The sequence below is a fragment of the Rousettus aegyptiacus genome, unplaced genomic scaffold, assembly GCF_014176215.1.
Source record: "Rousettus aegyptiacus isolate mRouAeg1 unplaced genomic scaffold, mRouAeg1.p scaffold_m13_p_2, whole genome shotgun sequence".
Classification (NCBI taxonomy): Eukaryota; Metazoa; Chordata; class Mammalia; order Chiroptera; family Pteropodidae; genus Rousettus; species Rousettus aegyptiacus.
In genome coordinates, this window is record NW_023416295.1 from 14,165,334 (window position 1) to 14,175,801 (window position 10,468).

Below are 10,468 nucleotides of genomic sequence, written 5' to 3' on the forward strand. Positions count from 1 at the left end.
AATAAAGTCAGCATATTTAGGAGTAGGTACTGAGCAAGATGAGGGGGCCACACTTCAATACAGATGAACTCTTTATTCTCTCTGGCTTTCATTTTCTTATCTTTAAAATGAAAGATTGGACCAGAAAATCTCTGGGTTTTTTTTTTTCCAGGATGTTCTGTGATTCCCATACTTTGGAGTTAGTCTTGGGGGACCTCACAGCTTCCTTGTGCTCCCTTATCTGCCTTTAAGCAGTACTGCCTCTAATGGCACAAGTGGAAAAGTGGCAGCCTTACGTGTGGTTAGAACCAGAGCCTAGAAAATGCTGAAGGGTCTAGATGGTGCATGCATGGACAGTTTCCTAAATTCTAACACTAAGGATAGGCGCATTAGGGTCCCCTCACACCTTGACAAAGGTAAGTTGAGAGCAAATAAAATAAGGCTTACAGATTATCCTAAAATGTCACAGATTGAAAATAAGTTATGTACTTTTTGGGTGATGAAGCCATAGGGAAATCAGAGGTATTTGGGGGAGCTCTGGGGCTGTAAGCATGGCTGCATGGAGGCCAACAGAATCCCAGGCTCTCTGCATTGCAGCCACGAGCCGGTTTGGAGCCTTCTCTATTCACACTCTCTGCAGATTTATGAGCTGTATAATGGTGGCTCGGTGCCCGTGACATATGAGATCCAGACCAACGTCCTGTCACAGGTTCAGGAAAAAAATTTCGATCACCCTATCTTCTTCTGCCTCAACCCTCAAGGGGAGATCCAGCCAGGCACAACTGCTCGGGTCTTGTGGATCTTCTCACCTATTGAGGCCAAGACCTACACGGTGAGCGGCAGCCTGGGCTATCGTGAGTGGGGGTTGGAGCTGGCCTCCTCAGCAGATCTTGCTCTGACCAGTCCCTTCCCCCATCCTCCTAATTTCCCAGGTAGACGTGCCAATACACATCCTGGGATGGAACTCGGCCATCATCCACTTCCAGGGAGTGGGTTATGACCCCCATGTCATGGGGGACACAGCCCCTTTCCACAACATCTCATGGGACACCACCACACACTCAAGACTAATGATCTCTGGACAGGTAGGGGGCTAAAGAAGCTGGAAAGACCTGAGGCCTAGGAGGAGTCTTGAGGGCCCAGGGTGGCCAGTACAAAGGGAAGGGGAGGCTGGGAAGGAAACGAGATGATGCGGAGAAAGGAGGAATACAGAGGTGAAGCCCGGAACCAGCCCTTCAGATTTAGGACGCACCACCAGCTTCACAAGAGGCTTACCCTGCCACCTAGTGCTCACAGGTGTTCCTGCTCAAGCCACTCCACCTGTTGCAGGGCCCTCCATCCCACCTTCTTCTCTGGGCTTTGGGATGGGGTTATTAGAAAGGGTAGAGAAAAGCTCTCCAATTCTAGGGCTGTGAGGTATTATCTTCAAACAGAAAAGTCCCTCTCCTGGACCTAGGTGGATTTTGCTGAAAGAAATCTAAGGTCAATAACACTACCTCTATGCTCCTCACTGTTGGGAGGTCTGGCCCATTCATCCATCCACCCCTCCATCCATCTTCCCATTGACCCACATGCCCATGTACTCATCCATGTATCGGCCCATCCACCCAGTAATCCTTCCATGTACCCATTCAGTCACTATCACCTCATACATCTTCCTGTCCATCCTTCTGCTCCTACTCCTTTTGGACTCTTACTGCAGGATGAGCACGGTTGAGGCCCTAGGAACACAGAGAAGAATCAGATATAGTCCCAACCCTGGAGGCAGTTGGTCCGGAGAGAGAGAGAAAGTGCCCCTTTCACGTGGCCTCAGTCTTTCCAGACAACATAGCTCCTATTCTGTGCCCAGTGATGATACCAACAGCTGATCACCCATTACTATACAACCATCCTTCAGGGACTTCCATTATGTTGAGTTCTGTTTTCTCTAAGCAAATTGTGATTTCCCAGCCCTTCCATGCCCATTTTAGTGGTCACAATCATAGGCTTGAGAGTGATATTGTCTGGGTTTACCCCAGCGAAACCTGAGTGAGACCTTTGGAGAAAATGGTTATGCTCTCCAGACCTTAGCAGCACATCTGTAAAGTGGAGATAATAGTAGTATTTATACCATAGAGTTATTGGGAGGATTGAATGCATGTAAATTGCCTCCCATGGTACCTGGCCTGTCGAAAGCACTCAGTAACTGGCAGTGGTTGCTATGATTATTTCTTCACCTCCCAAAGTTGCTGCTGTATTGTGTCCACCAACAGAATGTCTTCCTGTCCCAGTCTCACATCTCCCTGGGAAACATTCCTGTGCAGAGCAAGTGCAGGCGCCTGCTGTATTTCAACAACATCTCCAAGAATGAGACAATCATCTTCGTCTGGCAGCTGAAGCCTCTAGACTTAGGGGAGGTAAGAGTTTCCTGTGTCCACAGAATCAGAACCTTTACCAGGGCTCCAGAAATATCTCATACTATCTCATCCCATCTTGTCCTATCCCATCCCTGTGAAGCTCCAGAGACTCTCTCCCCAAATCAACAGGTGTCCGTGAGTCCCATGAGAGGGAAAGTAGCTCCTGAAGAGATGGTCCCATTTGTGGTGACTCTGCAGGCTTCAGTGCATGCCAGTTTCTACAGCATAGACCTGGTATGCAAGGTAGGATCAGCCCCAAAGAGAAGCGGGATGGAGCACAGCTCCCCATCCTGGGTGGCGGGGTGGGCTGTGAAATCCCCAGACTCCCAGAGAGCCAGGCCCTGAAAGAGTGGGGAGTCCACAGCACAGGTCTAGGGCAAGGCCCCCCAGACTTTGGTCTTCTCTCTCCCGTCCCGGGTGACAGGTATACCGGCAGGAACTGCTGAAGCAGTACTATAAGGAACTGCAGGAGTGGAAGAACGAGAAGGTGCGGCAGGAAGTAGAGTTCACCATCACAGATAGGAAATCGGTGAAGGTGAGGAGGGCAGAGTGGGCCTTGAACAGCACAGATCTTTCCGACTGGCCTTAGCAGAGGGGACGGAAGGAGCGATCCGAGGGGGACCTACAGGCAAATCTAAGAGATTAGATTTCTTTCATTATGCTAAGCACGGCATCTCCGCAAGACACTCTCCGGATATAGAAGGCTGGCGGACCATTCCCTGCTTCATGTAGCGAGTATTTAACGAGTGCCTTCTTAGTGCTGGGTGCTGAAGACCCAGGGGAAACAAGATAGAGCTCACCTTCTGATGGAGTACAGTTCCAGATGGTGGTTTGGGGTGCATTCTCGGAGCACAAGTTGCCCAGTTTTGATTCCTGGCTTTGGCGATTTCCAGCTCTGTAATCTTGGTCAAGTTATTTAACTTCTCTGGGTCTTCAACTGTAAAATGTGATACCTGGGATTGGCTTCAAGGTAATCGAAAGGTGGGGTGTAACTGAGATAAGATTGGCATGAGTTGCTAATTGTTGAAGCTGGGTAGTGGGTAATGGAAGATTCTTTGTAGCATTCTCTCAACTTTTGTATAAGTTTGAAATTTCCCAAGGTTAAACGTTTTAAAAACATTTTTAAATCCGAGTAAAACATTAACTGCATTATAACTCTTTTGGGGAATTAAATGAATTAATACATGTAAAGTGCCTAGCCCCCCCAGGAAGCATTCATTACACATGGGCTACGAGCATTTGTTGGGGGAGACTGATGATAAATATGAGACAAAACATTTGTCTTGGTTCCTCCTACAATCTCTTAGCTTCCACCATTCTTGTACCTGGATCACTCTTGTGTCTATCACACTGAACCCCCAGGGAGCGATTGCTCTCCTCTGAAGCTCTGGCCCAACCGTGAATGGAAATCATGTCTTGAGGGCATGGAAGAAAGGATTTCTGAATTAAGTCTTAATAAGGGAGGCTGTCTCCTCTCATACCAAACCACAAATCTCCAGGGCACAAGGACAAGCTTGTGCCCTGGAGATTTGTGGTTTGGTATGACATCTCCTCTTTCCTTCAGTTGGATGACCATATTTTACTTGTTTGCAGGCCACATTTCCCTAAGGAAGGTTCTGGAAGAGGGTGTGGTTAGGAGTTGAGCAGGACCAAGAAGGCAGCAGGTCCTGGCATTGGCCTTAGAACTCCAGTGGATTAGCAGGAAGGGTAGAGAGAGGGGAGTCTCTCTAAGCCTCTTGTACTCTAAGCTGGGTTTTTTGCTTCCACAGAGAAGGGCATATTGTACAGCTTGCGAACCTATGAGGAGGTACAAGGTAAGGCCATAAACCCCAGGCCCATCTCCTTGGGATAATTTGAGAGCATCCTTGCTCACTCTCAGAAATACCTCCAACCCCTGGTCTAGCCTCCTAGAAGGGAAGGATGAAAGTGCCAGTGGGTGGAGTCAAACCCCTATGTGACCCCCAAAGGCCTGGTTAGGGGGCTAGAGACCTATCGGTGATGGGAGTGGAGTCCCCAAACCCCTGCCATCCATGCCTGCCCTTCCCTTCCCAAAGACGCTGCCCCCTATCAAGAAACAGCAGCCTCTCAGCCGGCCCACCAGCTGGAATCTTCAGATCCCAAAGGAGGAGACATCCTGGCCATGCCCCCAGCTACCCTCACCAGGCATGCTCTACTTGGGCCTCACTGCCAGGACCCATGCCACTGACAACTTCCTGGCCAACTTCTTCTCCGACTTTCCCCGGCACTTCTTGCACCGGTGAACTCTCAGGGAGGGAGGGGTCTCCCGCTGCTCTCAGCCGCCTCTCCCACTCTGGGACAGGGGCTGCCCAGACCCAACCCTTGCTGAGGCTTAGAGCAAGTGCCATGCAGTGGGGGTAATGGGGCATTGCTGGGCCCAGGATGTCCCCATTACTGCTTAGGCCCTTATCAGGAGAGGGATAAAGAGCCAGAGCCCCTTAGGGAGCTTCTCTAGGTCCTATGCTGACTCTGAGGGTTGGGCTTAATTCCCCAAATATAGTAGCACCATGTTTGAGTTAAAGCTGGGGCCACCTGAAACTCATCTATGTCTTCACGACTATGTGGCCGCCACCACTGTTCATGCTCCCAACCCCAGGATAGTGGCTTGCCCACGCCACTCAATGTCATGGCCCACCCAGGGAGCTGCCAAAGAGGAAGTATACCAAGGAGGAGTTGAAGGCTTCTAAGAAAAATTCCCCTGACAAACGGGCCCCTGTCTCAAAGCAGAAGAAGCAGCTACTGATTGACTGTCTCAACGCAATCATCAGGTGACTACCTGGACCCTCATTCCCTCATTCATTCAACTCTGGGTCCGCCCACAGCTCCTCAAGTACCAGCCCTTCCTTATAAGATCCTTCCACAAGTGGCCACAGGCCCTCCAGGATGGCGCCAGTTCTGATGGAGCTGGCTAGAGGGATCCTAGGCTGGGTCCTGAGTTCTGCCCTGTCCACAGCTAGTAGATGCGGTCTGGAGCCAGTTAACATTCTCCCCAGGTTCCTGCCCCTCATCTGTGTGACTCTGACCTCCTGGCTCTGCTTCCACCATATAATGTTCCCTTCTAAGACTCCATGGGGCCTTAAGATGCCTTCCTCTAAAGAAAGATGGGAGGGGCAATGGACCAAGGGCTCCCCTCCCCGACCTAACACCTGTTTGTGGACACAGTAGGCAAGAACCACCCACCCCCCTTAGGGAACCTTGAAACCAGAGCCCCACAGGGGGCTGCAAGGCCTCTTAGCAAGGACCCTGTCTCCCTTCCTGCCACTCAGGGGCCTGCTGGAAGACAAGACCTTCCATGAGGCCATAGACCAAAGCCTGGTGGAGCCGGTGCCTTACTTTTGCCAGTTCTGGAATGAGCAGTCCGCCAGGTTCACGGCCCAGAACAGCAACCTGCAAGTAGTGCCAGACCTGCCTCCATCCTCCGACAGATGGGAGGACAGGGAAGGAGGGAAGGAGCTGGAGGAGGACAAATGGAGGCTGGAGAAAAAGGAAGAGGGGGAAGAAGAAGAGGAGGAGCTGGAGGAGAAAGAGGAGGAGGAAGAGGAGATAAAAGAGGAAGAGGAGATGGGCAAGGAGGAGCTGGAAGGAGAGGACGTGATGGAGGAGAAGGAAGAGAAGTTGATCTGGACAGGGATAGAGCCCACGCCGCAGCCCACATCCCAGGAGTCCCAGAAATGGCAGTGGCAGCAGCAGCTAAAGGTCATAATGAAGGAGGAGGAAGAGCGAAATGAAAAGGAGGCCATCAACCGGTGAGCAGCCAGACCCAGGTGTGGGTTTGGAGGGGAGCTGTGTGCAGAAGGCTCCTGTGAGGCAGTGTATACTGTGGCGGCCTCTACGGAGTGCATCTCTTCCCACCTCAGTGTTCACTGGCATTGCATTGGTAGTGTAAGGCCTGGGTGGGAGTATTTACAGAATGGAGATCTGAGCTTTAATATTTTTCTCCAAAACTCAGCCGTTACCATTCACCATCACACCACTTCAAGGAGGGTACAGGCTCCCAAGTCTCTTAAATGGTTTTCTAGAACCAGGAGAGAAGTACCACCTCTTGCCCCACCTTCCCTTGGGACTGCTCTGTGGCCGCTGTCTGGGTGGGGATTCCGGAGCCCCAGTCCCTCTGCAACCTGTCATCGCTAGATGCCTTTCCCCAAAGCTGGCCCCGAGATGGGGCCTACCAATCCCTGGATTCGAATCCCACCACTTGTACCAGCAGCATGACGTTCGGCAACTTGGGCCCTTTAAGCAACAGTTTGAGTGTCTGTAAAATTGGAACAAAGAAGCCTCGTAATGTTGGGAGGGTGAGGAGTTAAGTGAGAATCCACGCAGAGCACGCGGCTCGCGGCGCAGCACAGAGGCGGCCCGCGGAGAAGGCTGAGTGTGGCGGGTGGCGGCGCTGACGCCCGCGCCCCCCGCAGGCTCCCGTCTTTCGCCAACCTGCAGGAGGCGCTGCTGGAGAACATCATCCAGAACATCCTGGTGGAGGCGAGCCGCGGCGAGGTGGTGCTCACCTCGCGGCCCCGCGTCATCGCCCTGCCTCCGCTCAGCTTTCCCAGGTGGGGGCGCCCGGGCCGGCGGCCGCGCGACGGCGCTGGAGGGCCGCTAGGGGGGCAGAAGCCGGCAGGCTTGGCCCAAAGCCTCATCTTCACCCCTACCCGAAGCTTTCTCTCTTCCAGGATCCCGACTCCGGACCTGCTCCCGACGGCGTCCCTCGGACCACAGCAAATCGAGGTGGCGTCCGGCTTGGTGGTGCCGCCTCCTACTGACTCTTCGCCGTATCCAGAGGCCAGCCCCTCCGACATCCCTCCCTAGCTTCTGCCCAGCCCCCCTCCACCGCCCCACCAGTAAAGCATCTATCCTTTTTTAACGTATCTATCTGCCTTGACTTTATTTCCCCGACGCGGGAGCAACTCGCGCGCGGGCGCTGAGAGACAGGTGGTAGGAGCAGCCGAAGCAGACCGCAGTGACTCATTGGAGACTTAGGGGCTGGGAGATTGCGCCTCTCCATTCGGCTAGGCGAGAATTGTCGCGGCTCGCTGCCAGGCGCTGGACCTGGTCTGGCCAGTGGAGGGCGCTTCCGGGAGGGGCCTGGCTGGCCTTAGCCTCAGCACAGCCTGGTGGACAGGAATGGAGCGCCAGGCGCGGTCAGTGCAGCAGGTGGCCGTGGGACGAGGTGACCGCCCCTTTCCTTTCCCAGACACTCCTGCTCCAAGGCTCAGCCGTTCACCACCAGCCTTTTTCAGCAGCTTCTGGGCTTCCGGCACTCTGCTAAGAAGATGGGAAGGAAGGGAAACCAAGTCACGTCCCGGAGGGCCAAGAACTAGACGCTGCCGGGACGCGGGTGGAGGTCACCGCCAGAAAGCGGGCCACAGATCCTACCGAGACTCCCATCGTGAATCTGAATCCCCAGACCAGGAGATGTCCCGCCTTCCCTAAGATACCCACTCCACTCCCCCTAACCTCAGCCAGGCAGCCTCTGTCCTCTGCTCCTCGGCTCCTCCCACCTCTCCCCCACCCCCGCCAGAGGCAGGTGGGTGGAAAAGTGACATCTGGTGTTGTTCCAGAGGCGCCCAGGTCCCCGACAACTCCCCCCACCCCCTCCCCACACACACCCGCCGCCAAGGCCTCCGAGCAGCTTAGGCCCCAGAGCTCCGGCGGGGGCGGGGAGGGGGGTGGAGGGCGCTCCGCCTTCTCTGAGTCAATATTTGCCCCGAGCAAACGGGCGCTCGGACAGGTGTGAGTGTGCGTGTGTGTCTGTGTGTCTAGGGGCGGGACTGAACAGGCCGTATAAGAGCACGCTGAGCCGGGGCATCGGCACAAGCTCCGGGGCGTGTGCAGGGCCCTGTCAGGTGGAGGGTGGCCAGAAAGGGAGGGGCGGGCCAGGTGCGTACCTGTATTGGCCGCTCCGGCCGCCGCCGCCGCCGACGTGTCAGCCGCAGATGTGCCCAGGTGAGGGCGGCGGCTGGCGGAGCGCTATCCGGCATTGCGCTCTCGGAAGACCGGGACCACCAGATCGAGGGCCACAGCCAGGCCCCGGGCCCTCCGCTCCCGCCCCGCGACGAGCCCCTCGCACAAACCGGACCTGAGCGTTTTGTTCGTTCGGCTCGCGTGAGGCAGGGGCGGCCTCTCAGCACCCGCCCGGGGGCCCAGCCGGATCGCCACGCAGGCACCTGCCGCCGCCGCCGCCGCCGCCTCCGCCAAACGAGTCGGAGAGGCCGTGCGGCGCTTCCAGGGGAGATCCGGCTCCCATCCGGCCCCGCCGGACTTGCCTTGAACTGCCCAGGCCCGCAACTCCCGGGCTGCCCGCTCCATTCTGGTTAATGCGGACCGCCGGGCAGGCTCCAGCGCGGGGCACAGGGCGCTGTGGCCCGGAACAGGAGCCCTCACGGAGGTGGAAACCCGGCTTCTGGTCCGGCTCTGTCCCAGCGACCTCTGTGGCTTGGGCAAATCCTTTCCCGGCCTCTCCCTTTCCCGGCCTCTCCTTGGGTGTTCTCATTCTGCACAACGAGGAGGTTGGCCTGGCCTCCAGAGAGGGCCTCGCCAGTCCCCATAACCTGCTTTCTGGGCTTCTAGCTGAGCCGGGAAGTTGGAGGCCTTAGGCGTTGGGGCACTAGCGGCGAGGTGTGGAGGACTAGAGCCATGACGGAGATCTCACTCCTCCTGCAGAGTTCTTTGGTGCTGTTGTCCCGAGGGTTCACGCCTGCCATCTCCCTAGCCCCTCTCTCAGTCTTCTTATGTCTGAAAACAGACAGCCGGACTGATTGGAAGAGACAAACACAAGGTCTAGTAGCTCCTGCCCGGTGGGATCCCCAGGCACAGCCCCTCACCACCTTTCCCTAAACTGCATAATAATCCCGAGGCCGCTTGCTTGTCTCAGTCGGCTGGGCGTTAGGGTGAGTCTAAGTGGCCCTCAGCTTAGGCAGGTAATTAGCTTCAACCCAAACCTGAGGCAGACCATCCTCCTTTCCGGGGACTCCTTAAGTGCTAAAAGCCGACATGGAGGAGGAGGGCAGAGATGGCCCTGGACCCCTGGCCTCCTGCAGGACAGCCTAGCACTGAGGGCGCCACACAAGGCCTGAGATCAGTCCGAGTCCCCAGCCGAGTCTATGTCCTGTGACTCCAGGCATTCATTTCCCTTCCCCAAATTAAAGGTGGTGCTGAGCCAGCCCCAGAGAAAGGGGCCAGTTGTAGGTTGGGGCTGGAAGGAAAAAGCTTCCTTAAATAGCGGTAAGGACCCCACCCCCACCCCGTTTCCCCTTTGGGTGAGGAAGCATCATTGGGAGGGGTTGTACCCCTGCACACGCAGGCAGAGGCAGCCCCCAGGGAGAGGGGAATGAAGGTCAGCAGTCGCTGGTCCCTTCTGGCCCCAACTTGAATATTGCTAGAGGGGCTGGCTTGTCCCCTGCATCACCACCAACCACCCTCACTCCCCTGCCACCCCTCACCAGACTACCTTCAGGCCCCCATGGGATCTGCTGAATCTTTGGAGCAGAGAGAAAGGAAGGGGTGGGGATGAGACGGCTCTGACAGATCCCAGGCAGGTCTGGGGAGAGGAGGGGACCGCAGGTGGGATCTTTGTGCAGCAGCCCAGGTGAAGGGGAGAGATGCGTGGGTCCCAGGCTAGAGTGTGTGCAGCCCCCATCCTGGTCTCCTTGACCAGGCTCCTGTTCTGGGCCCAGCTTTCTGCTCCTTGCCTGGCACCTAATGATGTTCCTGTCAGGGGCCTGGCCTGGCACTGGCACGTCCTCCCTGTGCCTGAGGTCTTCCTCTCCCCTCCCCCAATCAGAGAAGAGGGCTAGAGCTTCCCCCCAACCCCAATGGGATTCCAGATCTTGAAGCTGCACAATAGAGTTCTCCCCCTGGGATGACCCCCAACACACACACACACACACACACACACACACACACACACACACACAGAGCAGTCTTGGGGAGGGGACAGTGAGAAGATAAGGTCACCAGTGGCCTGGTGTCCACCCTTATAACAGCGAGCCACTGCTCCTTGCCCCCACTTCCAGTCTAGTTCCCCTGGACCTCCACACCCCGCCCCCTCCCCACCACCACCAAGACCGTATTTCCTGGCC

At 55.7% G+C, this 10,468-nt stretch overlaps 1 protein-coding gene across 7 annotated transcripts in view; it reads left to right on the top strand.

Moving 5' to 3' along the window:
• Positions 1-7,231, top strand: part of CFAP65 (cilia and flagella associated protein 65) — a 33,053-nt gene extending 25,822 nt beyond the window's left edge. For 6 of the 7 annotated variants that reach the window (XM_016156862.2, XM_036237386.1, XM_016156863.2 and 3 more), the window contains 11 exons: positions 620-811; positions 912-1,064; positions 2,232-2,375; positions 2,505-2,618; positions 2,800-2,910; positions 4,145-4,189; positions 4,430-4,632; positions 5,033-5,161; positions 5,660-6,139; positions 6,803-6,940; positions 7,061-7,196. In XM_016156862.2, coding sequence (XP_016012348.2) covers positions 620-811; positions 912-1,064; positions 2,232-2,375; positions 2,505-2,618; positions 2,800-2,910; positions 4,145-4,189; positions 4,430-4,632; positions 5,033-5,161; positions 5,660-6,139; positions 6,803-6,940; positions 7,061-7,196 — 1,845 coding nt within the window. Of the gene's footprint in view, positions 1-619; positions 812-911; positions 1,065-2,231; positions 2,376-2,504; positions 2,619-2,799; positions 2,911-4,144; positions 4,190-4,429; positions 4,633-5,032; positions 5,162-5,659; positions 6,140-6,802; positions 6,941-7,060 lie in introns of all 7 variants that reach the window. The other variant, XM_016156867.2, reaches the window with a different exon arrangement.
• Positions 7,232-10,468: the final 3,237 nt, after the last annotated feature.